Source organism: Gopherus flavomarginatus, chromosome 5, assembly GCF_025201925.1.
Source record: "Gopherus flavomarginatus isolate rGopFla2 chromosome 5, rGopFla2.mat.asm, whole genome shotgun sequence".
NCBI lineage: Eukaryota > Metazoa > Chordata > Testudines > Testudinidae > Gopherus > Gopherus flavomarginatus.
The window spans coordinates 2,521,570-2,548,991 of record NC_066621.1 but is presented as its reverse complement, the minus strand read 5'-3'; the positions used below and the strand labels follow the sequence as shown (position 1 = coordinate 2,548,991).

At 54.4% G+C, this 27,422-nt stretch overlaps 2 protein-coding genes and 1 long non-coding RNA gene across 3 annotated transcripts; 1 reads left to right on the top strand and 2 right to left on the bottom strand.

The window, feature by feature from the left end:
- Nucleotides 1-2,962: 2,962 nt before the first annotated feature.
- On the top strand, nucleotides 2,963-11,017 carry LOC127051284 (perforin-1-like). The gene is made up of 4 exons (XM_050953372.1): nucleotides 2,963-3,155; nucleotides 3,707-4,286; nucleotides 4,568-5,685; nucleotides 10,998-11,017. Exons 1-4 carry the CDS (start codon nucleotides 2,963-2,965, stop codon nucleotides 11,015-11,017), a joined length of 1,911 nt encoding a protein of 636 aa, XP_050809329.1.
- A 516-nt stretch (nucleotides 11,018-11,533) lies between these two features.
- On the bottom strand, nucleotides 11,534-21,914 carry STX4 (syntaxin 4). Its single transcript, XM_050956967.1, has 11 exons — nucleotides 21,804-21,914; nucleotides 18,226-18,336; nucleotides 17,942-18,041; nucleotides 17,054-17,128; nucleotides 16,851-16,921; nucleotides 16,658-16,766; nucleotides 14,495-14,571; nucleotides 14,255-14,392; nucleotides 13,794-13,904; nucleotides 13,318-13,456; nucleotides 11,534-13,197 (listed from the first exon to the last, which is right to left on the bottom strand). The coding sequence occupies exons 1-10, from the start codon at nucleotides 21,831-21,833 to the stop codon at nucleotides 13,373-13,375; spliced, it is 906 nt and encodes a 301-aa protein (XP_050812924.1). The 5' UTR covers nucleotides 21,834-21,914; the 3' UTR covers nucleotides 11,534-13,197; nucleotides 13,318-13,372.
- LOC127052934 (uncharacterized) lies at nucleotides 21,205-21,640 on the bottom strand. The gene is made up of 3 exons (XR_007774907.1): nucleotides 21,548-21,640; nucleotides 21,340-21,439; nucleotides 21,205-21,284 (listed from the first exon to the last, which is right to left on the bottom strand). It is a non-coding gene; the product is annotated as an uncharacterized LOC127052934 (long non-coding RNA).
- Nucleotides 21,915-27,422: the final 5,508 nt, after the last annotated feature.

Below are 27,422 nucleotides of genomic sequence, written 5' to 3'. Positions count from 1 at the left end.
GAGCAGGGAGATCCTCCTCCAGGATCTGACCCCACGTCCCAAGCTGGTGCCTCGGTGCCCAGGCAGAGGGGCTGAGGAGGGTAAAGGAACTGCAGCGCTGACTCCGCTGCCCCCGGGTGTCTCGCTGCGTGGAAGCCCCTCAGCCCCCCACTAACCCCTGATCCCCTCCTTGGCCCCCATTCTACCCCAAGTGCCCCTCCCACATTTCTTCCCCCACTCCCTTGCCCCCCAGATCCCCTCACTCTATCTATGAATAATTCCTTCCTGACCCCCAGATCCCAGCACATGCCTGGGGGCAGGGAGAGGGTGTGGACGCTGTTACCACCCAAGGAAGAGATTGTGGAGTCATTGTGGATAGTTCTCTGAAAACATCCACTCAATGTGCAGCGACAGTGAAAAAAGCCAACAGAATGCTGGGAATCATTAAGAAAGGGAAAGATAATAGGACAGAAAATATCATCTTGCCTCTGTGTAAATCCATGGTACGCCCACCTCTTGAACACTGCGTGCAGCTGTGGTCGCCCCATCTCAAAAAAGATCTATTAGAATTGGAAAAGGTTCAGAAAAGGGCAATAAAAATGAATAGGGGTCTGGAACGGCTTCCGTATGAGGAGAGATTAATGAGACTGGAACTCTTCAGCTTGGAAAAGACATGGCTAAGGGGAGATATGATTGAGGTCTATAAAGTCATGACTGGTGTGGAGAAAGAAGATGAGGAAGTGTTGTTTACTCCTTCTCATAACACAAGAACTAGGGGTCACCAAACGAAATTAAGAGGGGGACTCGATGCCCACAGTTTCTGGAACAAACACAGGTAGGGGGCTCAGGTCGCCCACAGATCCTGGAACAAACACAAGCAGGGGGCTCAGGTCGCTCACAGATCCTGGCATGGCCAGAAGGAGTGAGAGAGGGACTCAGACCCACCCCATGACTAAATCCTGCCACTTGCCCTGACCCCTTGTCTCCCTTCCCAGTGTCCCACCCCTCCCCACTCCCTGTCCTGAGAGCGGAGGGGAGCAGCAGGCAACACACGTCCCCTGAGGCAACCCAGCATCCACAAACACTGGCTCCCCGGCAAGTTCTCGGCTTTCAGTAGAACCCAAGAGTCCTGGCTCCCAGCCCCGTGACTGGGATCTCGCGGGGGGGCACCCTGAGATTTCTCAATCTGGGCAAACTGCAAAGAAGGGGGTAGACAATCCCCAAAACTGGTGGTTCTTCTAATACTTAGATTCACCAAGCCAGCAACAAAACAGCATCTGCAATAACTTACTGGTTACTCAGAAGCCAAAACAGCTCCGTTAAAGAAACCAGCCTTGGGCTGCAATCCAGACAGCCAAGTGAAATACGATCAGGATTACTGAAAATCTTGCTCATCATATAAAAATACTGGACACATTCCCCACCAGGACAGTGAATATTTCAGCTCTTACCCAAATGCACACTTACAGCCAACTCTTGTGAATGAAACTTAACTTTATTAAAAAAGAAAAGAAAGGGGATTGGTTAAAAGATCATTATCCAGCCAGCGATGAATAGAGTTCTTAGGTCAGTTTCATAGTAAAGATGGTGAGCTTCAGAAGTGCAAAGAGTCCTTTCCCAAATCTGTTCATCAGGTTATTGTCCCAAAAAGACAGGCCAGTGTCCGAAATCAGGGTGATCCAGACTGGAGCCAGAGACCTCAGTCTTGCGAATCAAACTTCTCCCATGAAGCTTAAGCAGATCTGAGATTACAGGATCAGGGCCCAAGAGTTCTTTTATAGTTTGTGGCTTTGAAGTACGACCTTCTATTCATAAAGGACCACCCGTAATAAGCTGCATGAATTAATATAAAGCAACTACTCACCTCTCGTCATTTACAAGTAATTAACTGCATACTTCAGAGAGGAATGAAGACAGAGATGTTACTACATTTACAGTTCATGTAAATGTTAACATCTCCTTTGGATCTCTGAATTTACAGAATATAGTGACAGACAGGAGCCGTTTGGTTACATTGTCAGCCTCTAACAGCGTATACGTAAACACACATAAAACACAATCATTATCTCCTAATATATCTCTAAAGGTTGAACATGGGCTAGTTAGTCTGCTAATGTTTAATCCCTCTTGGCTCCGTGTCCCCCCACCCCACTTCTGATCCTTAGATCCCACTGCCCTCCCAGAGCCGGGGATAGAATCCCAGCCCCTCGCCTCCCCCAATCTAATGCCTAGATCCAGTTCCACTCCCAGAGCAAATAAAAGAATCCAGGAGCCCAGGCTTCCAGCTCTCACCACTACCCCTTGCTCTAGCCACTAGGTCCTGCTCCACTTCCAGAGCCAGGGAAAGCACCCAGAAGTCCAGGCTCAGACCCCACTCCCCTCCCAGAGCTAGGAAGGGAACCCAGGAGTCCTGGCTCCCAGCCACCCCTGCTCTAACCACTAGCCTCCACTTCCCTGCTTGAGCTAGGGAGAGAACCCAGGGGTCCTGGCTCCCAGCCTCCCCTGCTCTAACCACTAGCCTCCTCTCGCCTTCCTGAGCCAGGGTTAGAATCCAGGTGTCCTGGCTCCCTGGCTCCCCTCTCTAACTGCCTGACCCCACTCCAGATTTACAATTGGATCACTTATGTCATGATCTGGCCCTTCCCCCCAGCCAGCCCCCCTTCACTCCCCCTGATCCTGCCGGATTCATTATTGCAGAGGGGCGTTGCTGTAGGCGGGGGTCCCTCTTTCTGCCTGCCCTGCCTCCCAGCTGACGAACCCAGGGAGTTCTGGAGCTATGAGCTCCCTGCACTCTGATCCAGCTGACAGCTGCATTAGGGTAGCCCCTGGAAACGCTGCCGCTCCAGCCCAGCTGTCATGATCCCCACACGGGAGCCCTGTGCTTTGCTGCAGACAGGTAACCCAGGGGGCAGGGGAGCCTGTTGGACGTGCTGGGGAGCAGCAGTCTGTGTATTTTTGGGGACATCACCGTACCCAAGTACCCATGCCAGTGCTCCCCAGAGCTCTCTGGGTGGCTGTTCCCCCACTGCCGCAGCCCAGAGGTAGCTGCAACTCAGCGACGGATGAGCTATCCCTGGGCAATATAATTGTCTGGGTATTTCCTAGCTGCCCCTCCCCAGAGCTGGCTGCATCTCAGTGCCAGGTGAAGGAGCCTGGCACATACAGCAATTTAGGAGGTAAGATGTGAATGGAATTGAGGACACTCATGTGGGTGTGCACTCCTCTCTCTCTCTTCCTGCTGGAGGCAATGGGGCTGTGAGTATTTCAGGAAGTTCACCCTGCTGCCTGCAGCTCACAGGGGGGATTCAGTTCCCAGCACAATGAGGGGAGATTCATTTTGGGGTTGGGGTGGGGAGTGGGGGTTTACACAGGTGCATGTCCGCCCAGCTCTCTATTATAGGGAATGAGAACTAGTCACCCATGTGTCTCGTGTCCCAACTATACACGACTAAACCAACTGCCCCCTAGTGGACAGAATCAGAACTGCTAGGTTGAATGTGTCCTAGTCCCTGTACTGCTCACACCCCGCAGCAACTCTCCTTCAGAATCAGCGGGCAATGGGGCAGGCAGGCTATAGCATAGGTTGTTGGAGAGCTCTTCTCTCAGAGCCAGGGAGGGTCATAGCAGTTTGCAGGCTTCTGGGATTCTGCTAGGATGTGTTGTGCCTGTGGAACTGCCTGCCACTTGATCGTTGTTCATGAAGCCTCTCTGTTTCTCTCCCTCTAAGAAGGCTCAGAGACCGAGATCCACTCCCAAGTAAGGGGCACCATCGCACCAGCCATGGCAAGATCCGGTGTCTTCATCCCTCTGCTCTTCCTCTTCCTTCTCCCTGGAGTCTCCTCCGACTGCTATACTGGTACAGCTGAGGAATGCGAGGAGACCATGACCTTCGTGCCCGGGTACAGCTTGCTGGGGGAGGGCATCGACGTGTCCACTCTGGAGGGGACGGGGGCTGATGTGGTGGACACCAGCCTGTGGCGCCGCCCAAATGGCGCCTGCACCCTCTGCGAGAACCGGCTGCAGGGGAGGCAGCACCAGAGGTTGCCGCTGGCCGTGGTGGACTGGAGGGTCAACATCTCGTGCAGCTGGGAGCTCAGCAGCTCAGTGGAAGAGTCAGCCACAGCCGTGGGCCGGGCACTGGCGTTGGATGTGAACAACGACTGGATGTCAGAACTGGAGCTGCTAGCGGATTCCCATGGCCCGGCCTTGGCAGGGTCCAAATCCCGGCTCACCAGCTACGCTTACCAGAAGGAGCTGCAGGACAAGTACATGTTCATACGCCACGAGATGCCCTGTGTGTATTACAGGTGAGAATCCCAGGCTAGGCCCCTGCCCCGCCCTGCTCCCCGCAGCAGGTTGTTCCCTGCTGCCCCCGCCACCCTGCTCTCTGCAGCCCAGCGCCCCCTACTGCTGCAGCGGGGTAATGGGGTAGCACTGACTGCAAGAGGAGAGCGTCTCCTACTGCGCCCCCATGTGCCAGGGAACCCACAGAGTGAGCACTGGGGAAGTGGGGCCAGTTTGTTCAGGGGAAGGTGACACAAGTCTCTCTGGTTGGCTCCTAACTCCTCTCTCTTTCCCCTCTGGGCAGGTTGAGTCTCCGTCAAGACCCCCCACTGCTGCCCCAGTTCTCCCGGGCCCTGAGAACCCTCCCACGCAGCTACGACTCAGCCACATACTGGCCCTTCCTGGCCATGTACGGTACCCACTACGTGAGTCAGGCAGACCTGGGGGGGCGCGTGCGGCAGCTGACGGCCATCCCGACCTGCCGGGCAGCGCTGGACGGGCTGACAGCCACTGAAATCAAGGCATGCCTGGGCTTACAGATCTTGCAAGACCTGGGCCTGAGTCAGACCAGCAACCAGGGCAGCAAGGGCAGGGGGAGCTCCCAGGTGCCCTACATGGAAAAACGCATCAAGGTGAGAGGTGGCAACAGTGACTCCAAGCAGCTCTTCTCCACCGAGCAAAATGCCAGCTCCTTCTCGACCTGGATGGAGAGCCTGAAAGCCAGCCCCGACCTGGTCTCCTACTCCCTGATGCCCCTCCACACCTTGGTGAGAGCAGGCGAACCCAGGCGGGAGGCGCTGAAGCAGGCGGTGAAGGAGTACGTGGCTGAGCGGGGGCGGAGGAGAAGTTGCCCTCGTAGCTGCCCACAAGGGAGTCAGGTCGACCCCTGGGACCCCTGCAAATGCTACTGCTCCGGCAACCCCCTCACGGACTCCATGTGCTGCTCACTCAAGCGGGGCACGGCCCGGCTGAAGGTCCATGTGCTGCGGGGCATAAACCTGTCAGGAGACATCATGACTGACACCGATGCCTATGTCAAGTTCTTGTTCCAAGGCCAGCAACTGCAGACAGGCAGCATTAAGAATGATAACAACCCCATCTGGAGGGAGGACCTGGACTTTGGGGCGGTGACACTGCTAGAGCAGCCCAAACTGGAAATGGAGGTGTGGGACAAGGACATATTGCCCGATGACCTCCTGGGCCGCTGCTACACCTACCTCGAGGTCGGCAAGAATGTCACGCTCACCTGCAGACTTGAACAAGGCCAGTTGGAGTTTTACTATACGCTGGAGTGCGGGCCCAACCTAGAGGGCAACATATGCCATGAGTACGTGCCTGCGAGAGGCTCAGGGGATAGAACCCAGGAGTCCTGGCTCCCAGCCCTCGCTTCTCTAACCCAACAGACCCCACTCCCCACCCAGAGCTGGGAATAGAACCCAGGAGTCCTGGCTCCCAGCCCCCTGCTGTAACCCACTAGCCCCCCACTTCCCACCCAGACCTGGGGATAGAACCCAGGAGTCCTGGCTCCCAGCCCCCCCTGCTCTAACCACTAGACCCCACTCCCTCCCAGAGCTGGGGATGGAACCCAGGAATCCTGGCTCCCAGCCCCCACTTCGCTAACCCACTAGACCCCACTCCCTTACCTGAGCTGGGATTCAAAACCAGGGGTCCCAGCTTGAACCCTGTGCTGCCTTTGAAACCAGGCCCAAAACAAGCCAAACCCATCTCAGAGGGAGATGGGTCTGTGTGTGGGGGGGGGGGTTATACAAATTCCATTATATATTTTTAGTACTTCTAGTTTTGCTCCCTACAACATGAAGTTACACATTAAAATTAATAACCGTGCGCGGACTTCCATTATTAAGAAAAGAGGTCATCCTCTCGCTCGCCACCCTCCACGGTCACTGTTGCTTCATGGGACATTCCTGTGTGGAACCATGAAAGCATCTTTCACGCAGGATGAGAAAATGCAGCATAGGATGCATCGAGTGGGTGGGATTTTTGTAACTGAACGGGAGCAGGGAGTGGAGGCTTCTCAAATTCTGGTGACGGGCAGGAGTCACCCAAACCACACCTACCACCATTTTTATAGCATGACTTTGTTAGGGTGACCAGATGTCCTGATTTTATAGGGGCAGGCCCAAGATTCAGGGTTTTGTCTTATAAAGGTGCCTAGTAACCCCCACTCCTCCATCCCGATTTTTCACACTTGCTATCAGGTCACCCTACGCTTCGTGCCGAAGTCCCGATACAAAAAAGTGGCTGCAAAGAAGCCACCTCCAAATAAAACAAGCCCCAAACCCCCGCCCCGCAGACTATCACTCTCATAAAATTTAAGCAACTTAAAAATAAATTTTAAAAAATTAAATTAAATTTAGAAAAATCCGAGTGCCACCCCCACCCCTTACAAATTAAAACCACTTTATTGTATTGAATTCTATTATAGATGCTGGAGGCAAAGCAAGGTTTCGGGTGGAGGTTGGCAGCTCGTGACCCCCCCCCCATGTAATAAACTCGTGACCCCCTGCGGGGTCCCGACCCCCAGTTTGAGAACCCTGTTATAGGTGGACTTGCCCACATCTGGCGCCCCCTGGTGCCTCCTCTGGGGAACGCCCTCCCCTGCCCTCTTGGGGCCCTGCTCACTGCTGCTCTGGCACCGCCCTGGTGGCTGGGAATCTCCCGACCAGGCTTAGCCCTTGTAAACGTAATCGGGGGACGGGTCCCGCTATTGTGGGGAACTTTCCTGGCTTCTGCGCTACCCCGGTGAAGTGGGCTAGCGAACAGATCTGAGTCCTTGCTCCCACTTCCTTTACCCACAGGCCTCCCTGCCCTCGAGGACTCCCCTTCCACTCTCCTGTCTGGCAGAGTCCTCATAACCCCAACAAGGCTGGGCCCAGGATTCCTGGGGGGCTTGACCCCCAACCCTGCTGTGATCACCCAGGACAGGGGCTAGGGTGTCCCCACTCCAGGGTGCTCTCTCCACACTGGGCACCACCCTGACCCACTGATCACATCATACAATTTAAAGCAAATACAAGTTGTTTAATTAACAACTTAAAAAAAGAATAAGGAAAAATGGGAAAGGTTAAAGGAAAACCCATCACCCCGCTCTGTGGCAGGGAACATCACAGACAGTGTCTCTGGAACGTCCGGGCAGTTCACAGTCTGCTCCCTGTGGGTCCCAGGCCCCTTCTCAGGCCCTGGCTGTGCTGCAGGGACACTGTGGGTCAGACATTTGCTCTGGCAGTGGCCACACACTCTCAGGCTCTAAGTGGCAGGACCCTTCGTCCCAGCGTCACCCCCGCTCCGTCAGGGTTACGATCCCCCTCCAAGTCTGCCCTGCAAAGCCCCTTGGCTAAGGTGTCTCCCTGTGCTGGGCCCACTGCCCAGGGTCCCCCTCAGTCGCCCCAGCTGCTCCCCGCACCCGGCTCCGGACTGCTCCAGCCCCAGCTCCAGCTCCACTCTGCCTCAGCACAGCTGCAACTGCTGCTCTGCCTCCAGCTCCTGGGCTGCTTCTCTGGCCCCTCTGGCTGCTGCAGCCCTGCTCCCAGGACAGGATCTGCTCCCTGCGCTGCTTCTGTGACTCTGCTCCCAGCACTGACCTGGGATCCAGCTTTATCTGCTAGGGATGCCCACCAGTAAGATGTTTGATCCGCACAGCTGGTTTTTGGGGGCGCTTGTCAGGTGACAGAGCCTGTGGAGCTTGCCTGAGCTCCAAGCTCCCTGCTTCAAACTGGGCTTCTGTCTCCATGAGGGAGGGATCACGGCAGAGCTGGGTTCCTAAATCCTTATGGGACCCTGCTGGGCCTGCAAGGAGAAGACAGGGCCCTACAGGTGACGGCCAGGTGGAAATGCAGGGAAGGGGCTTTTTCACTGCTGATCCCAGTTTTTCCTGCTATCTAACCTAAATCTCCCTGGCTGCAGCAGACGCCTGTTACTTCTGGGCATATCGTCAGTGGACATGGAAAACAATTGATCCCCGTTCTCTTCATAACAGCCCTGAACATCTTTGAAGACTGTTCCCAGGTCTCTCCCCCCTCACCCTCCTATTTTCTCAAGGCTAAACAGGGCCCAATTTTTTAAAATCTTTCCTCCTAGATCAAGTTTTCTAAATCCTTTGTTCATTTTTGTTGCTCTCCTCTGGATTCGCTCCCATTCGCCCACATTTTTCCTACCGTGGGATGCCCAGAACTAGACACAGTCCTCCAGCTGAGGCCTCCCCAGTGCCGACTAGAGTGGGACAATCACCTCCCATGTCTTACATACAATACTCCTATTAATACACCCCTGTGATATTAACCTTGTTTGCAAGTGCATCACACTCCACTCTCATTCAATTTGTGATCCACTGTCACTCCCAAATCCTTCTATACCGGGGTTCTCAAACTGGGGGTCAGGACTCCTCAGGGAGTCATGTGGTTATTACATTGGGGGGTGGTTCGTGAGTTGTTAGCCCACATCCCAAATCCCAGTTTGCCTCTAGCATTTATAAGGGTGTTAAATTAAAAAAAGTTTTTATATATTCATAAGGGGGGGGGTCGCACACAAAGGCCTGCTGTGTGAAAGGGGTCACCAGTCCTAAAGTTTGAGAACTACTGTTCTATACACTCAATCCTCCTTCAGCTGAATGATGGGAGCGATACGAAAAACTGGTGTTTTTTTCAGTTGGCTGGTTGGGCCGAAACCTCAGGGGAGGGTGGGGGGGAATCATGTGGGTAAAATTAAACGCTTTGAGTTGCGGGGGGAGGGAAATAAAATAGGAGATTGTGATAGGAATTGAAATTTCAAAACATTTCAATTGTCTTGACCATGGATGGGCGGGGCGAGGGGGGAGAGACACCAACAATTTGCTGAAATTGACACAAATTCACGACATTTCTCCAGCAGCTTGAATCTGCAATTTTTGGTGAACATTTTTGCCTGGTTCTAGCTGGGAGTCCAAGGTCCCCAGCCCCAGCCCACGCAGGTTCTCTCCCCAGTTCTGGGAGGGGAGTGGGGTCTAGTGCTTAGAGCAGGGGGGTGGCTGGGAGCCAGGACTCCTGGGTTCTATCCCCAGCTCTGGGAGGGGAGTGGGGGCTGGTGGTTAGAGCAGGGAGGGGCTGGGAGCCAGGATTCCTGGGTTCTCTCCGCAGCTCTGGAAGGGGATAACACACTGTCTCGTAGACCAGTGTTTCTCAAATGCGGCCACCACGTTTTTTTTCCTGCAGCCATGACAGATGCCTGGGCAGGTATGGGGGTGGGGGCAAAGCAGCACCCCCTCCCTGCAGCATCCAAGGGCTGGTGGGGGACAGGGCTCAGCACTTCCTGTCTGGCTTCAGCCGCCCTCTCCTGCTTCAGCCAGAGTCTCTGCTGGCAGGCATTAATCCCTTCACCCGTGCAGTTCCAGGGGTGGTCTTAACCCTCCTCCTTCAGCCTTGGGGCTCTGGCAGTGGGCTCCTGCCTCCTCCCCACCCCCCAGCTACTGGGCTCTGGGCTTTGGCCCCCGGCTCCAGCCATAGGGCTGCAGCTCTGGGTTTCAGCAGGGCCAACCTTATTGGGTGCCATGGTCAAAGGGCACAGAAGAGAGCTCACGGGAATGGGGGGGAAGCATCAGACCCAGGGGGCTCCGGCAGGGCAGGAGGGAGGCAGCCAGGGCCAAGGGCACCGAAAAAGAGAGCTGTACATTAATTTCCTTATTCAGTCTGCAAAGAAGACCCTACATAAATAAATGACAGCGGGTCAGCCGTGTATCTGCGCGCATTTGTGTTTGTTTTCCCTACAGTTAATTAAGAACTATACAAAATAGGGGTCAGAGCGCCCACCAGCAAAAGTGGGTGTCGGCACTTGGAGACCACTGAAGAAGTATGCTGTGAAACCACTTCTTAGAGTCCCGAACCAAGCCAGCCGACTGCTCTGGAACTGATGTGAAAGGAGCCACTGCGACCGGAGACGCATGGAGAAACATCACCCCCTGCTGGTGGCCATTGTACTACAGCAGGCACTTTAGGAACATAGAGCATCCATGCTCGGTCAGACCAAAGGTCCATCTAGTGCAGTGTCCTGTCTTCCAACAGTGGCGAATGTCAGGTGCCCCAGAGGGAATGAACAGAACAGGCAATCATCAAGTGATGCATCCCCTGTCGCTCATTCCCAGCTTCTAGCAAACAGAGGCTAGGGACACCATCCCTGCCCATCCTGACTAATAGGCATTGATGGACTCGTCCTCCATGAATTTATCTAGAGCTTTTTTGAACCCTGTGATGGTGTTGGCCTTCACAACATCTTCTGGCAAGGAGTTCCACAGGCTGACTGTGTGTTGTGTGAAGATATACTTCCTTTGGTTTGTTTTAAACCTGCTGCCTATTAATTTCTTTGGGTGACCCCAAGTTCTTGTGTTGAGGAGTAAACAACACTTTCTTATATACTTTCTCTACACCAGTCAGGATTTTATAGACCTCAATCGTATCTCCCCCTAGTCGTCTCTTTTCCAAGCTGAAGAGTCCCAGTCTTATCAATCTTTCCTCATACGGAAGCCGTGCCAGATCCCTAATCATTTTTGTTGCCCTTTTCTGAACCTTTTCCAATTCCAATATAATCTTTTTTGAGATGGGCAACCGCATCTGCACGCAGTATTCAAGGTGTGCACGTACCATGGGTTTATAGAGGCAAGATGATATTTTCTGTCCTTTTCTTAATTATTCCCAGCAGTCAGTTCGCTTTTTTCACTGCCGCTGCACATTGAGTGGATGTTTCAGGTTACTTCAGCGAGCAATGACCCCGGGGTACTCCCCAGGTACTGAGATGCTTCCACTTCTGGGGAGGGACAGCTGGGAACAGGTGCAGGGTGACATCACACCTGGCGGGCTCACTGGGAGCAGAGATGCAGACACTTCTGGGGAGGGGCGGCTGGGAACAGGTGCAGGGTGACATCGCACCTGGCGGGCTCACCGGGCGCGGAGATGCAGACACTTCTGGGGAGGGGCGGCTGGGAACAGGTGCAGGGTGACATCACACCTGGCGGGCTCACCGGGCGCGGAGATGCAGACACTTCTGGGGAGGGGCGGCTGGGAACAGGTGCAGGGTGACATCACACCTGGCGGGCTCACCCGGCGCAGAGATGCAGACACTTCTGGGGAGGGGCGGCTGGGAACAGGTGCAGGGTGACATCACACCTGGCGGGCTCACCCGGCGCAGAGATGCAGACACTTCTGGGGAGGGGCGACTGAGGAACAAGCTTTACGCACAGAAGCACATACACCGATCGCACGAGAATCAAACCTTTTGCAACACACGGGGCATTTTTAAAAGTGCTTTGTTTATCTTTTTTATTACAAAATACAAGTCAGGCCATGTTACATTCAATGGCCACGGCAGCTGGGAAATGTCACTCCACATTGCAGCTTAGAGATTAAGAATTAAAACAAAAGGCTGGGGCAAGAACCCAGGCGTCCTGATCCTCTGCCTGGTTAATGGGGAGAGCAAACATCTGGCTCAGGCCTCAGTGAGTCAGACCCAGCTTGGCTTGGCGGAGGGGCAAGGAGGTCAGAGACCCTTCTCTGGCTTGCTGTGGGGGGTTGGGTCAGCTGACACCCCTCATCCGCACAGATCAGGGGTGGGGTATGAGGGGTTGAGGTGGGCCAGGGAAGAGAGGTGGCAGCCAAGGCCTGGGGGTGAGGCCACCACTTGGTACGACGGAAGCAGTGCGAAAGGCCGTGCTAAGGCTAGGGGGGAGGGTGATGGAGGAGAGGCACCAAGGACAGCAGTGGAGCAGGGGCTGATGGGAGTGGGGGGAAGCAGGGGCAGGGGGATGCAGAGCAAAGGTGCCAGGCAGTGGGCCATGTGGAACGGCGCCCCTCCTGCCAGTCGGCTGGGGGATGGAGAGGGTCAACTGAGGGGGGACGCGGGATTGGAATGGGATCCTGATTAAATACTGAGCCCCAGGGGGTTAAGGCACAAGAGACATGGGGAGGTCGGCCTCCCCTCGGAGCTGGGGATAGAACCCAGGAGTCCTGGCTCACTGGGGGGACAGGAGCCCCCCCACCTGCCCCCCGAAAAGCCACCATGCTGCATTGGCACTTACCTCACTGGCAGTGTGAACAGAAACCGACCCCACCCTGCCCCCTAGAGGGAACCTCCTGTTAAGGCAGTGATGGGGCACTGTGAGCGGGGGAGGCCGGAGGGCACCGCTCCCCCTCCAACCAGCAAACAGCGACCCATGGGCGTGGGATGCCCCAATACTCTCACTGGGGCATGCAGTCCCTTACCCTAAGGAGGGGAGTTGGGGAGAGCAGCAGGTACACAGGAAGTGGCACCATATGAGACAGGAAGTGGGCACAGCTGGAGAGGGGGGCAGGACACGGACCGTACCACAGAGAGCAGGCCCACCCGAGACAGGACGTTGACGTCAGAGGGGAGTGGCCGGAGCACAAAAAGGTAGTTGGCATCACCGTAACACAAAGTAGAGACAGCGCAAGAGGCGGGGCCCACACGAAGCTGATTTTCCCAAAACAGGAAGTAGATACTGGCAGGAGGGGCGATGAGACAGGAAGTGGGCTTGGCCAGGTAGAGGTGCGCTTAGAAGAAGTTGACTTGCTCAGTGCATGAAGTTAATGCTAGTGTGAGGGGCTTTGCCACGCAAAGTGGCACTGCCCAAAACAGGAAGAGGCTCAAAGGGGAGGGACAGAGCCACAGGAAGTGACATGGAGGATGAACCGTCAGACTAAAATGCCACAAATTCACAGACCTCGGAAAATCAGAGGCTCTTCAAGGCGGATCTCACCCCTACCCCGAAGGCAAGAGATGCGAGGAGTCAACAGAAACCGTTCTGGACGGGAGGGGGCTGGCTTGTGCTTAAAGATCAGGATTTAAACCGGGTGTTCGCTCTGACTATCAGTGCATAAACCTCCCAGCAGGGGGCAGTGGTTCCGCTGGAAGACAGGGCCGTGCTCACGAAACCTGAAAGGCAGAGAATATAGCTGGGTTTAGAAACGCAATATGGACCCACCCTGCCCCAGCATCCCCCACACCTACACTAGTGGTGCGTGCTGAGGGGTGACTATGCCCCACAGTACTTACCAGAAAGCCCCAGCCCCACAGCAGGGGGAAGAGGGGGTGGAAACCAAACACAGGTCTAGCCGGTGGCGATGGCCACTCCGATGATAACCACAACGATGACGACGGTGACCGAAAGGCAGATGATGATCATGAACTTCTTCTGCCAAGCCCCGCGCAGAAGGGGAAAGTGTTAGCGGGTTTCCTATCTTCCACAGCTTAACCCACTAGACCCCACTCGCCTCCCATGGCTGGGGATAGAACCCAGGAGTCCTGGCTCCCAGCCTTCTCTGTTCTAACCCACTAGCCCCCACTCCCCTCCCAGAGCCATCAAAAGAACCCAGGAGTCCTGCTCCCAGTTAACAGTGAAGTGTATAAAAAGTGAGATGTGGGTCCTTTCTCCTTGAGGGGTGTTGGTTCTGATCCAGCTGCTAAGCTAGGGGTCGGGGGGTGAGATTGGTTAGCTCGGTGGGGCGGGAAGGGAACATCAGGGGACCCACCTTACGGGCTTTCTGCTGGTTCTCCCTGGCCGAGCTGAGATGGTTGTGTCCCTTCTTGACATAATCCTGAGAGTCCAAGATGTTCTTCTCAATCCGGTCGATCGTCTCCCCCTACAGCCCAGGGGAGAAGGAGGTGGTTGTGATACCCTCAGCCGGTCCAGGATTCGGGGAACAGGGAACAAGGGTGAGAGATGGGGGAGCACGAGGCGGTCAAGCTGAAATGAAGGGGAGATGGACAGGGCTATGGGAGGAATAGGGCAGCACCTACAGGAAGTGGCCATTGGCAATGCGGGACGGGGCTGAGCACACAGGAAGTGGCCTTTCCTAAAACAGGAAGCGGATACTGGCTAGAGCAGGCAAGTGGAAGCAGTGGCTGGCAGGAGAGGCGGGCCCAGGGGAAGGAGCCAGCTGCCCAGAAGAGGCAAAGCTGTGCCCCCAGGGAGGTTCTGGACCCCCCATACCTGCAGCTCCACCTCGGTGGCAAGGTAGGTGAACATATCGTGCAGCTCCTGGATGCTGCGCTCCAGCTTGAGGATCTCGTCATGCCGGGTCTCTATCTCGTTCAGCGCCTGCTTGGTCACACGCGTGTCCTTCATGATCTGCCGGGTAGGGAGGAAAGGGGGGGGGTCAATACCCCAGCCTGGCCTGGACAGACCCCCATCATTCCCACACACACATGCACATCTGTCCCTGGCACTCACGTTAGAGACAAACACTTCCGTCTGGCCACTCTCCAGCATCTGCTCCAGCTCTTCATCTGACACCACGCCGCCGCCAGCTGCCAAGAGAGTAAGGGGCTGGGTCAGCTCCCTTCCTTACCCACTAGACCCCACTCCCCTCCCAAAGCTGGGGAGAGAACCCAGGAGTCCTGGCTCCCAGCCCCCCTGCTCTAACTCTGGCCTCCCCAAGGTCATTGGAACAGGTTTATCATCCACCAATTGCCCTGCATGGATTTGACCCATGAATTAGTTAGTTAGTTTAACTTCTGTGCGTTAGTTTAACTTCTGTGCCAGGGAAGATAATGGAGCAGGTAATCAAAGAAACACTTGGAAGGTGGTAAGGTGATAGGGAATAGCCAGCATGGATTTGTAAAGAACAAATCGTGTCAAACTAATCTGATAGCGTTCTTTGATAGGATAACGAGCCTTGTGGATAAGGGAGAAGCGGTGGATGTGATATACCTAGACTTTAGTAAAGCATTTGATACGGTCTCGCATGATATTCTTATAGATAAACTAGGAAAGTACGATTTAGATGGGGCTACTATAAGGTGGGTGCATAACTGGCTGGATAACCGTACTCAGAGAGTAGTTGTTAATGGCTCCCAATCCTGCTGGAAAGGTATAACAAGTGGGGTTCCGCAGGGGTCTGTTTTGGGACCGGTTCTGTTCAATATCTTCATCAACGATTTAGATGTTGGCATAAAAAGTACGCTTATTAAGTTTGCGGACGATACCAAACTGGGAGGGATTGCAACTGCTTTGGAGGACAGGGTCAAAATTCAAAATGATCTGGACAAATTGGAGAAATGGTCTGAGGTAAACAGGATGAAGTTCAATAAAGATAAATGCAAAGTGCTCCACTTAGGAAGGAACAATCAGTTTCACACATACAGAATGGGAAGAGACTGTCTAGGAAGGAGTATGGCAGAAAGAGATCTAGGGGTCATAGTGGACCACAAGCTTAATATGAGTCAACAGTGTGATACTGTTGCAAAAAAAGCAAACATGATTCTGGGATGCATTAACAGGCGTGTTGTAAACAAGACACGAGAAGTCATTCTTCCGCTTTACTCTGCGCTGGTTAGGCCTCAACTGGAGTATTGTGTCCAGTTCTGGGCACCGCATTTCAAGAAAGATGTGGAGAAATTGGAGAGGGTCCAGAGAAGAGCAACAAGAATGATTAAAGGTCTTGAGAACATGACCTATGAAGGAAGGCTGAAGGAATTGGGTTTGTTTAGTTTGGAAAAGAGAAGACTGAGAGGGGACATGATAGCAGTTTTCAGGTATCTAAAAGGGTGTCATCAGGAGGAGGGAGAAAACTTGTTCACCTTAGCCTCCAATGATAGAACAAGAAGCAATGGGCTTAAACTGCAGCAAGGGAGATTTAGGTTGGACATTAGGAAAAAGTTCCTAACTGTCAGGGTAGTTAAACACTGGAATAGATTGCCTAGGGAAGTTGTGGAATCTCCATCTCTGGAGATATTTAAGAGTAGGTTAGATAAATGTCTATTAGGGATGGTCTAGACAGTATTTGGTCCTGCCATGAGGGCAGGGGACTGGACTCGATGACCTCTCGAGGTCCCTTCCAGTCCTAGAGTCTATGAGTCTATGAATTCCAGCCCCCCAGCACAGACCCCTGCTACTCTAGCTCCAGGAATAACCGGCCTTAACAGGTAGCACCATTACAGCCATTATCCTCCGTACACAGCTGAAGGGGTAATGCCATTAGCTAGTAGCAGTGGCTGGCTGTTATCCTCACTGCAGACCTAAAGGAGGTGCTCCATTAGCTGGCAGCAGTAGTAGGCAATTAGCCCATATCGATGAGCCACTAAAGAGGCACGTTCACTCTACAGGTTACATCCCAGGGCCCTCCCTAGGGATTGGGGGCAAGACTGTCTGGCCAATGCAGAATTCCCGTCGGGGATCTGCTCGGTCAGAGGGGCAGGACCCCTTGACCAATCCAGAACCCCAGCCAAGGATAAGGACCATCAAAGAGCCAGGACTCCCTTGGCCAACACAGAGTCCAGGCTGATGTTCTGGATTGGCAGCGAGGCAGGATCCATAGCTCCAGACCGTCCTAGGGGCAGGATCCAGGGGAACGGAGGGAAAGCCCCTAGGCTGGGCTCAGAGGCTGGCACTCACTGATCTGCAGCTGGCGGTGGATTCGCTCCACATTGCGGTCCCGATACTGCGACTGGATGGTGTTGCACTTGTTGATCAGCTCCAGGAACTGCTGGGACAGGATGCCGTGCTGGGAATGGGGAAGGGGGTTTAATTGCGGCTCCTGGACCCAGACACACACACACCTGCACTGCCCTCTTCACAAACCCCTCACCTGGGTTCTCTTCATCCGGGTGTTGATGGCATTTCTGTTCTCATCCTCCTCGCCCTTCTTGGGTTCGATGGCTGGGGAGAGACTGGAATTGATGGAGAGAACCCAGGAATCCGGGTTTCCAGCCCTGCCCCCACCCTACCTCCATTCCCCTCCCAGAGCTGGGGACAGAACCCAGGAGTCCAGGCTCCCAGTCCCTCACTCACTTTTCAGGCGGCTCCGAATGTCTTTGGCCAGACCCTTGATCTCCTCACGCAGTCTCTGCAGATCTCGCTTCATGCCTGGGGCAGATTGGAGGGGGAGGAGGGGCTCAGATGTCTGCCGAGCCCCCCATCCTCCCAGGGACAATCCCAACCCCATCCCCAGATCTTTAAGGGGTCCCTAAGTCAAGCCTAGACCCATCCACTCCTGAAGGGACGTTCAAGAGCCCCCTCCCCAGGAATGATCTAAGCAAAACCGTCCACTCCCCAATGCTACTCAAAGAGCCTCCCCTTCACCTGCTTCACCTATTCCCTCCCCCCGACCGCCCCACATATTCTACCCACTAAACTGCTCCCCGCACACCACCCCCCATGCCAACCATATCCTTTCCAGACCTTCCCCATACATCGCCTCAGGTTCCCACCCCAGATCCCCATGTCCGCAGACTGCCCCATAAGCCTGGTCACACGCCGCTCCACATCATCTCTCCTTGTGTTCCCCTTTCACAAACCTCCCCAAACTCCCTTTCCCATCCTCCCCAACCCACTCTCCCAGTTACCCTCTTCCCCCTCCACTCTCCCAGACCCCCACAATACCCCACCTCATCTCCAGCTTCCTAACCCTGCCCCACACTTCCTCCTGAAAGCCCTCCCTTCCCAACACTGCCCCATACTCCTCTCTGGGATCCCTCCAGCCCTCACATCCATAAACCCCCTGCCCCAACCCAGACCACCTTCACCCTGCAGGGGACCCACAAACCATGCCCCTCTCGCCCAACCCAGCCCTGCCATGGGACCCAGAATATGGCACAGACCATGCACGATGCCATGTTACAAGCCATGTGGGGGCGCATCGTGTCAGTGTTGGAAGGATTCCTGCCCCCCTCAGCTTACTGTCCTCCGGCAGCGGGGTGGCTAGAATCGTGGTCTGATGCTTTTCCAGATCCTTCACCTTCCCCTCCAGGGTCTTCAGCGCCTCACGGATCCCCCGGGCCTGCAGGAGAGGAAAACAGACAGAGATGAGACCACGCCGCAGCTTGGAGTAGCCACTCCCGTGCCCTAGTGATGGACCAGAGCCAGCGCCCCGTGTCCCATTCCCCGCCCCCCTGAGCCAGCCAGTCCCCAGCCCTGGGGCTGAACTGGAGTTGGCACCCTCTGGAGGGCAGAGGCTGCATTACCGTCTGGAAGAACTCATCCAGCGGCTCCCCTTCATCCTTGGACTTGGCCGATCCTGGCTTCACGACCAGGACCACCCGCTCGGCCTCCTCATCATCTGAGCTCCCGTCATCCTGTGGGGAGGGGGAGGTCAGGCACCGTACACAGACCCCCCGCTCTGCAGCCAGCTCCATCCTTCACACCTCACCCAACCCCCTCTGCTCTCCCTCCCCGCCCAGGGTACTCCCCCCACCCATCTCCCTCTTCCTGCCCAGCCCCCACCAACACCCCAACCCGACCCTGCCCTTCCACGCACCCTTGCCCACTCCCCCTACTCCATCAGGGTGGATAAAAATCGATTTTTTTTTAATTCAGATTTTTTTGAGGAAAAAACCTATCGAAAGACAGTTTTAATTAAGATACATGATATCTCATCATGGAACAGGGATTATAAATTCTCACTCTATAGTATGAGACAATATATTCATGTCATGTTCAAGAAAAGTTTTGCAAATGAGTTCCAACAGTTCATGGATTAGGGACCCAATCTTATGGGGTTCCAGGGGCTTCTGTATGGATTATTTAGGTTAATCTTTCTATCTACCCAATGGGACACAGTGCTCAGTCTAGAAGATACCAGCAGAGATGCTTCGTTTTGCAGTTCTCAAACTGTGGATTTGTGTCTCCAGAGGTAACATGCTTGTTAACAGCAAAAATGATTTTAAATAAATATAGAGAAGTGAGAAATAACAGACCTCAACCTTATTGTCCCTCTGCAAATGTGCCTACACAGAGTCAATCCCTTACCTCTATCGAAAAGTGAAAAGTTTCAGAAAGTTCAGTGAATAGAAGGTTGTTGGGGGTGAAATAGATCTGGACAAGGAGAAGTCTGGAGATAAATGTGAGAAGGGAGGGACAGGCAGTAGAAACAAAAGTGAATCTGTTCGAGCAGCATATTCTAGAAGTCTTGAGGTCTTTCTGAGTGTAGCCTTGATTGATTTGAGATCTACTATACCATTCTCTCAGTAGAAGGGAAAACCTATAATGGCAGCAGGCTGCAAGAGAGACCCAGTTTGGGTCTCATCTGTCTCTGAGCTGTGAAGATGTATGAAGGTTATAACAACCAACAAGAATGCACTTTTATGTAGAAATCCATGATTAATTTGAGTCCACAAACACTTTTCCACCCTCCCCCACTATACATGCTCCACCCCAATCACAAAATATCAGGGTTGGAAGGTACCTCAGGTCATCTGGTCCAACACCCTACTTAAAGCAGGACCAATCCCCAGATGGATTTTTGCCCCAGATCCCTAAATGGTCCCCTCAAGGATTGAACTCGCAACCCAGGGCTTAGCAGGCCAATGCTCAAACCCCTGAGCTAACCCTCCTGCCCAGACCTGGCCTGAAGCAGACAGAGTAGAGACTTGAAGCTGCGTTTCCCACATCTCATGCACATACCCTAACCACTGAGCTACTCCCCGCACCCACTCTGCCCCTCTTCCACTGGACACGCCTCAGCCCTGATCTCCCTGCCCACTATCTGCGCCCTCTCCTCAGTCTTCTCTTTGCTCCCCCTATTCCCTCTAGCCCACACCAATCCTCATGCCATCAATTCACCGATTCCAGGTCCATGTCCTGGCCCCATCCCCTACCCCCCGCTAGGCTAAACCATTAACACAGCAGCTGGGGAGCTCAGCAGGGGGCGCTCTCCCCTTGCAATCAGTGTAGGCTCCCTGGCTCTGCTGCAGATGTTCTGTGCCATTGGACATGGGGCTGCACCTCTGGGCCTCAGTGTCCCCATGTGTAAAATAGAGAGAGTGATCCTGCCTTTGTTTGGTCCGTGAGCTTTTCAGAGTGAGGAACACCTCTTCCCGTGTGTATGCAGCGCCTGGCGTGACGGATACCCCAATTTCGGTTGGAGGAGAGGGGTCTTGTGCAGCGCCCAGCACCATGGGGCATCTCCAGGATTTTGTGGGGCCTGGGAAGCTTCTGCTGGATGCTGACTCCATGGAGAGACATTAACCCTTTGCCTGCTGCATGAGGGGCAGGGGTCACATCTTTCCCAAAGACGGGCAATGCAGAAGGCCAGATACCAGGGTGAGGGGCACAGACAGAGGGAGACGGGGCTGGGGAAAGAGCGGAGGGAGGGACCTCCCTGGGGACAATAACCCAGCGGGGAAGGAACCAGAAGGGAGAACAGCCTGGGGGGGGAGACGGGATGGGAGAGGGGAATTTCCTGGGTGAGAGGGAGAGCCCAGGGGTAAATGGGCAGAGCGGGGGGGAGGGGAGGAACTCCCGGGGGGAAGAGCCGTGGGGTGAATGGGCAAAGCGGGGGGGGGGGAGGGACTCCCGGGGGGAAGAGCCGTGGGGTGAATGGGGCAGAGCAGAGAGTGGGGAGGAACTCCCGGGGGGAAGAGCCGTGGGGTGAATGGGGCAGAGCAGAGAGTGGGGAGGGACTCCCGGGGGGAAGAGCCGTGGGGTGAATGGGCAGAGCGGGGGGGAGGGACTCCCGGGGGGAAGAGCCGTGGGGTGAATGGGCAGAGCAGAGAGGGGGAGGGACTCCCGGGGGAAAGAGCCGTGGGGTGAATGGGCAGAGCAGAGAGGGGGAGGGACTCCCGGGGGGAAGAGCCGTGGGGTGAATGGGCAGAGCAGAGAGGGGGAGGGACTCCCGGGGGGAAGAGCCGTGGGGTGAATGGGCAGAGCAGAGAGGAGGAGGGACTCCCGGGGGGAAGAGCCGTGGGGTGAATGGGCAGAGCGGGGGGGAGGGACTCCCGGGGGGAGGAGCCGTGGGGTGAATGGGCAGAGCGGGGGGGGAGGGACTCCCGGGGGGAAGAGCCGTGGGGGTGAATGGGCAGAGCGGGGGGGGAGGGACTCCCGGGGGGAAGAGCCGTGGGGGTGAATGGGCAGAGCGGGGGGGGAGGGACTCCCGGGGGGAAGAGCCGTGGGGTGAATGGGGCAGAGCAGAGGGGGGGAGGGACTCCCGGGGGGAAGAGCCGTGGGGTGAATGGGGCAGAGCAGAGGGGGGGAGGGACTCCCGGGGGGAAGAGCCGTGGGGTGAATGGGCAGAAGGGGGGGGGTACTCCCGGGGGGAAGAGCCGTGGGGTGAATGGGGCAGAGCAGAGGGGGGGAGGGACTCCCGGGGGGAAGAGCCGTGGGGTGAATGGGCAGAGCGGGGGGGGGGAGGGACTCCCGGGGGGAAGAGCCGTGGGGTGAATGGGCAGAAGGGGGGGGGTACTCCCGGGGGGAAGAGCCGTGGGGTGAATGGGGCAGAGCAGAGGGGGGGAGGGACTCCCGGGGGGAAGAGCCGTGGGGTGAATGGGCAGAGCGGGGGGGGGGAGGGACTCCCGGGGGGAAGAGCCGTGGGGTGAATGGGCAGAGCGGGGGGGGGACTCCCGGGGGGAAGAGCCGGGGGGTGAATGGGCAGAGCAAGGGGGAGGGACTCCCGGGGGGAAGAGCCGTAGGGTGAATGGACGGAGCAGGGGGAGGGACTCCTGGGGGGGGAACAGCCTCAGGGGGCTCCCTGGGGGTAACAGCCCGGGGGGAGGGAGAGCGGGGGGAGGGGATTCCCTGGAGGGAACAGCCGGGGGGTGGCTCTCACCTCTCTGAGTTCCTGCGTGCGGTCCCTCATGGTCTCTCCCAGCCGCAGACCCCCCCCCCTTTCAGCCCGCCCGAGATGGAACTCTCCCGCGCCCCCCTGCGCATGCGTTTGGCACCTCCCATCGAGCGGCACCGGAAGAGTAGGTCACCCGCGCCGGAAGTAACTCCGCCCCGAGAGGAAGTTGCCCTGTAGCGTGTCTGACGGGCGGCAGGAGGACCGGAAGTCGATGACCCCAAGGAGGAAAGCGCCGCGACCAGAAGTTGGATCGCCCCCACAGGCTATCGCCCTTTGCCCAGGAGATTCCGTCCCGGAAGTTGCTGTGCCCCGACCGGAAGTTGCCCTCTATGCTCAGACACACGTCGCTGTGCCCTTAGCTCTTCTGGGTCGGGTGCCCGCCAGAAGGGCACCATGAAGATACAGGGGCGGACAGACAGTCCCTTGGCCTCTGGTCCTCCCAGAGCTCTGTTTTCCCAGCTCTGCGGGCCCGGCCCGCCGCTGATATGTCCCAAAAAGCTACAGCGTGCAACCCCATCCCACAGTGGCATGCACGCCCCGGAGAGACCAACCATAGAGTTGACCAAGTCAAGAGAGACCAGAGCGTCACCCTGTCAACTCCAGGGCAGGGGAGGTGTGGCTGGCTGGCTCGGGGTGGGGAGAACGGGATATAGGGGCTTTCTCCTCGAAGGGGCCCATACACTGAAAGTGGGCCAATACAGAGACAATTAGCATGACCCCAGACCAACGATGACACACAAATGTGTGAAGTGGCCTAGTGGGGAGAACACTAGACTTGGACTCAGGAAACCTGGGTTGTTTTCCCAGCTCTACCACTGGCTCTCTGCGTTACCTTGGGCAAGTAGATTCCTCTCCCTGTGCCTCAGTTTCCCCATCTGTAAAGTGGGCTAGTGACACTGATCTCCTAGAGTGAGACAAAGTAGTGCTAGTCTGGGAAAACCCACCTATCAATATTGCAATATTACCGAATGAGCTGATGCACATTATTAGGTGGGTTATGGTAATACTTAGTAGAGTGATTTGCCAAGGGTCACACACGGAGTCACTGGCAGAGCTAGGGATAAAACCCAGGAGTCCTGACTCAAAATCCTGTGCATTAATTACAGGATCTATGATTTCTCCCTTACGGCAGCTGGTTGGAGGATAGTCCTGAATCCATGCCAAGTGCCAAATTCACAAGCCCAACTTCCCCTTTGCCGTTGGCAGGCAAATCCCAGGGTATTGCTTTCAGTAGCAGGGCATTGGCTGCTGCTCTTCTCCTCTCTGTGACTGAACGCCCATCCTGCTTGCTTGACATTTTCCCTGCCTGTCTCTCTCCACAATGAGTCAGGGCTGGAAATCATCCTGGCGGGAACCAGAATGAATTAATTCATCCCGTCAAGGCCAAACAGCAAAGCCAAGGGGACAGAGCAAGGCACAGTCCTCAGTCCCAACCTGCAGCCCCTCCTATTCCAGCCCAGGGCTCTTCCGGCCCCACACTCAGCTGGTGCCCTTCCATCCTGCTTTGCAGCCCCCTGCTATCCCAGCCCTGGGTTCCTTCACCTCAGCACTGCTGGTGCCCCTAAATCTTGACCCACAGACCACTGCTTTCCCAGCCCCGGGGTCTTACGCACACACATCTCTGTCAGTGCCCCTCAGCCCCAAACCACAGGCCTCAACTAAACCTGGCTGCAAACCCACCATGGTCATTTCTACTCCCCACCCTCAATCATCAGTTTAACCCCACTTCCTAAGGATGAATGCCAAGTGAGTCAGCCCTAATTTGGCTCCTCGCCTTCTGAGCCCCAGCCCCCTCCCATGCTGACTCACCCCTTGCATGCATGGCCATAAACTAGCTGCCTTGATTACCTGACAGTCCAGCATGACTCACATGCCATAGTTATTGCTTCTCAAAAAGGGCTGTTGAGAAAAATCATCAGATAAAGTCATTCATTTATCCATTCTTATCTATTAGGTGTAGTAAGGCAGCACCACTGACCTTGCAGGAGATCAGGGTCCCTGTGGTGCCAGGTACTGCACAGACACAGAGTGAAAGATGGACCCTACCGCAAGCGGCCATGTCTACACTAGAACTTAGGTCGGCCAAACTCTTCTCCTTAGAGGTGTGAAAAAAACACCCCACTGAGTAATATATTTTGCTGGCATAAGCACTTGTGTACAAAACGGTGGGTTGGTGGAACATGCTCTCCCGCCAGCATAGCCACCGCCCCTCGTTGAGTTGATTTTATTATGTCGACGGGAAAGCTCTCTCCAGTCAGCAAAAAGTGGCTACACAAGACATCTTACAGCAGCACAGGTGTTTCAGAACAGCTACACTACTATAAGCTCCTAAGTACGGACATGGTGTAGTATATTATGACAAACACCATGTATGTCTTTCCACAATGCCACTGATCCAGCCTTCCAAAGTCCTAGTGTCATAAACAGGTAAGTAAGAGTTAATAGAGCAGAAGTGCTTCACTCTCTTTTGCCTGTAAAGGGCTGACAAGATCAGTGAGCCTGGCTGTCACCTGACCAGAGGACCAATCAGGGGACAGGAGACTTTCAAATCTTGAGGGAGGGAATTTTGTGTGTGTGCTGTTAGTGTTTGGTGGTTGTTCTCTCTGGGTTCTCAGAGGGACCAGACGTGCAACCAGGTTTCTCTCCAATCTCTCCAATACAGGCTCTTATAAGGTCAGAATAGTGAGTACTAGGTAGATTAAGTGAGTTAGGCTTATGTTTGTTTTCTTTATTTGCAAATGTGTATTTGGCTGGAAGGAGTACAAATTTGTATTTTGCTGAAAGGATTTTAATTTGTACTTGTATACTTAGGCTGGGAGGGTGTTCCCAGTGTCTGTAGCTGAAAGACCCTGTAACATATTCCATTTTAAATTTACAAAGATAATTTATACTGTTTTTCTTTCTTTAATTAAAAGCTTTTCTTGTTTAAGAACCTGATTTTTTTTCATCTGGTGAGACCCCAGGGGACTGGGTCTGGATCCACCAGGGAATTGGTGGGGAGAAAGAAGGGAAGGGGGAGAGAAAGGTTAATTTTTTCTCTGTGTTAGGATTACTTTCTCTCTCAGGGAGAGTCTGGGAGGGGGAAAGAGAAGGAGGGGGGGAAGGTGAATTTTCCTCTCTGTTTTAAGATTCAAGGAGTTTGAATCACAGTGATCTTCCAGGGTAACCCAGGGAGGGGAAGCCTGGGAGAGGCAACAGTGAGGGAAAGGGTTTACTTTCCCTGTGTTAAGATCCTGAGGGACTGGGTCTTGGGGGTCCCCAGGCAAGGTTTTGGGGGGACCAGAGTGTACCAGGCGCTGGAATTCCTGTTTGGTAGCAGTGCTACAAGTATTAAGCTGGTAATTGAGCTTAGAGGAATTCATGCTGGTACCCCATCTTTTGGACGCTAAGGTTCAGAGTGGGGAATTATACCATGACACCTAGTCATCCACCCATCTGTCAGACCATCATTCTGTCTATCCATCCGACTTGACAAGCATAGACATCCATGTTCCCAAGTATAGCCATCAGTCCTTCCATCCATCCCAGGTATAGTCATCCCTCCTTTCATCCATCCCACTTATACCCATTCCTTCTTCCATCCATGCCAGGTATAGCCATCCCTCCTTCTATCCATCCCAGCTATAGCCATCCCTCCTTCCACTGATCCCACCTATACCCATCCCTCCTTCCACCCATCCCGGCTATACCCATCCCTCATTCCATCCATCCCAGCTATACCCATCCCTCCTTCCACCCAACCCAGCTATGCCCATCCCTCCTTCCACACATTCTGGCTATACCTATCTGTCCTTTCATCCATCCCGGCTATAGCCATCCTTCCTTCCATGCAACATCTAGACACCAAGCCATCTAATCTCTGTTACTCCTTCCCTCCATCCACCAAAACCCAACCTATCTCTTCCTTATCCATCCATCTATCCTCTTCCTTTCTTTCCTTCCTTCCTCCCTCCTTCCATTCATTCATGCTGTACCCTTCCTTCCTTCCATCCAAGCTCTTCGTATAGTTCTTTCTCTTTCACCTCCAGCTCTCTGAAAATCAGTGCCATGGTGCTGAATGCTACCAATACTTACTTATTAATAGCCCCCTCACACCTCGGACACTCACATCTAACTCCCCAGCTGGGGCAGCTGAAGGAGTCTAGGAGCACTTGTGGCTAACGGGGCATAGTTGAACATGCCCATTGCAGACAGGACCAGGTGTGGTGTGGCCAGTTGGGCTTAACCCGAAATTTCCTTCCAAGGGGGGTGATTTGTTCACCCATACAGTTATACTGGTCCAATGCCCATTGTGGAGGCAGCTCTACTGGAATAAAGAAGTTGAATGCTGTAGAGCCTATTCCCCTTCCTGTATTGGACTAGCTATGCTGGAATAAGTCGTTTTATCCCAGTTTAGCTGCATACATGCGGAGGGGATCATATGGCCTTAACTAGGGTAGGATAGAGAAACCGGTGCAATCTGTGGCATCAGGCTCAACACTGACTGTGAGAGGAGAGTGCCTCCTACTTGGCCCCACACACTGCTCCTTGCAGCACAGCACCCCCAGAACCATTCACTGGGGCTTTGGGGGCCAGCACTGACTGTCAGGGGGAGAGGTGGGGGAAGAGAGAGAGAGAGATTTGATTTTTTACGGCACACTTTGTGGTGTTGAGCAGCTGTCCAGGAGTGTGAGTGTGTGTATGTGTGTGTGTTGTAGTTGTGTAGGGCACACACTGCGGTGCTGTCAGGGAGGATGTGTATGTTGTGGTTGTGTAGAGTGCACATTGTAGCACTGTTGAAGAGGCTGTGTGTTCCGGTTGTGTGCCATACACAACCACAACATACACAGTTCCCTCACACCACAACAGTGAGTCCTTACACAACCACAGCATAAACACACTGAGCCCCTGACACCACAATCGTGTGTAGCCTACAAAACCAAAACACACACAGCTTCCTGACACCACAGCGGTGAGTGAGCTACACAACCACAACACAGACCCACAACCCTCTAATATCTCAACAGTGAGTGTCCTACACAGCCACCTCACACCCACACACAACACCATAACTATGTGTCTCCTACACAATCACAACACATACACGCATTCTCTCCCAGTCTTTCATGCACACACTCTCCAAGACAAACCCCAGCACAGAGACCCACAACACACACTCAGCACTGTCATATGTAAACACACTTAAGATGATGCACACACACTTTCACTACACTTCAATGCCCCTAATCTGCTGATAGATACACACACATACTTTAGCACCCCTTAACTCCTGATAAAAAACCACACACAAACACACAACCTCCAATCACACTCCAGTATCCCTTATCTGCTGATATGCACACACAGGCACACAGACACTCTAAAACCCCTCTAATCTGCTGATAACACACCTCCCACACACACACCCTCACAACTTCACTCTAACACCCCTCATCTACTGATGCTCAACTGCATGCACTCTAATACGCCTCTCATCTGCTGACGTGCACAACACGCACACACTAGCTGCTCAGAGCAAGGCACATGGCTCCCCCTAGTGCCCATTGCTGGAACAACATCCCCAGCTGAACCAGCTGGAGGCGGGCACTGAGGCGCACACACACA

Excerpts from the sequence above, each read along its gene's own strand:
- LOC127051284 (XM_050953372.1), top strand. The coding sequence starts at position 2,963 with ATGCCAGTGCTCCCCAGAGCTCTCTGGGTGGCTGTTCCCCCACTGCCG. Across the intron at positions 3,156-3,706 it reads CACATACAGCAATTTAGGAG|AAGGCTCAGAGACCGAGATC; the intron begins GTAAGATGTGAA and ends TCTCCCTCTAAG. Across the intron at positions 4,287-4,567 it reads ATGCCCTGTGTGTATTACAG|GTTGAGTCTCCGTCAAGACC; the intron begins GTGAGAATCCCA and ends CCCTCTGGGCAG.
- STX4 (XM_050956967.1), bottom strand. The coding sequence starts at position 21,833 with ATGAGGGACCGCACGCAGGAACTCAGAGAG. Across the intron at positions 16,922-17,053 it reads CATTCGGAGCCGCCTGAAAA|CCATCGAACCCAAGAAGGGC; the intron begins GTGAGTGAGGGA and ends GTCTCTCCCCAG. Across the intron at positions 13,457-13,793 it reads ACCAGCAGAAAGCCCGTAAG|AAGAAGTTCATGATCATCAT; the intron begins GTGGGTCCCCTG and ends GGGGCTTGGCAG.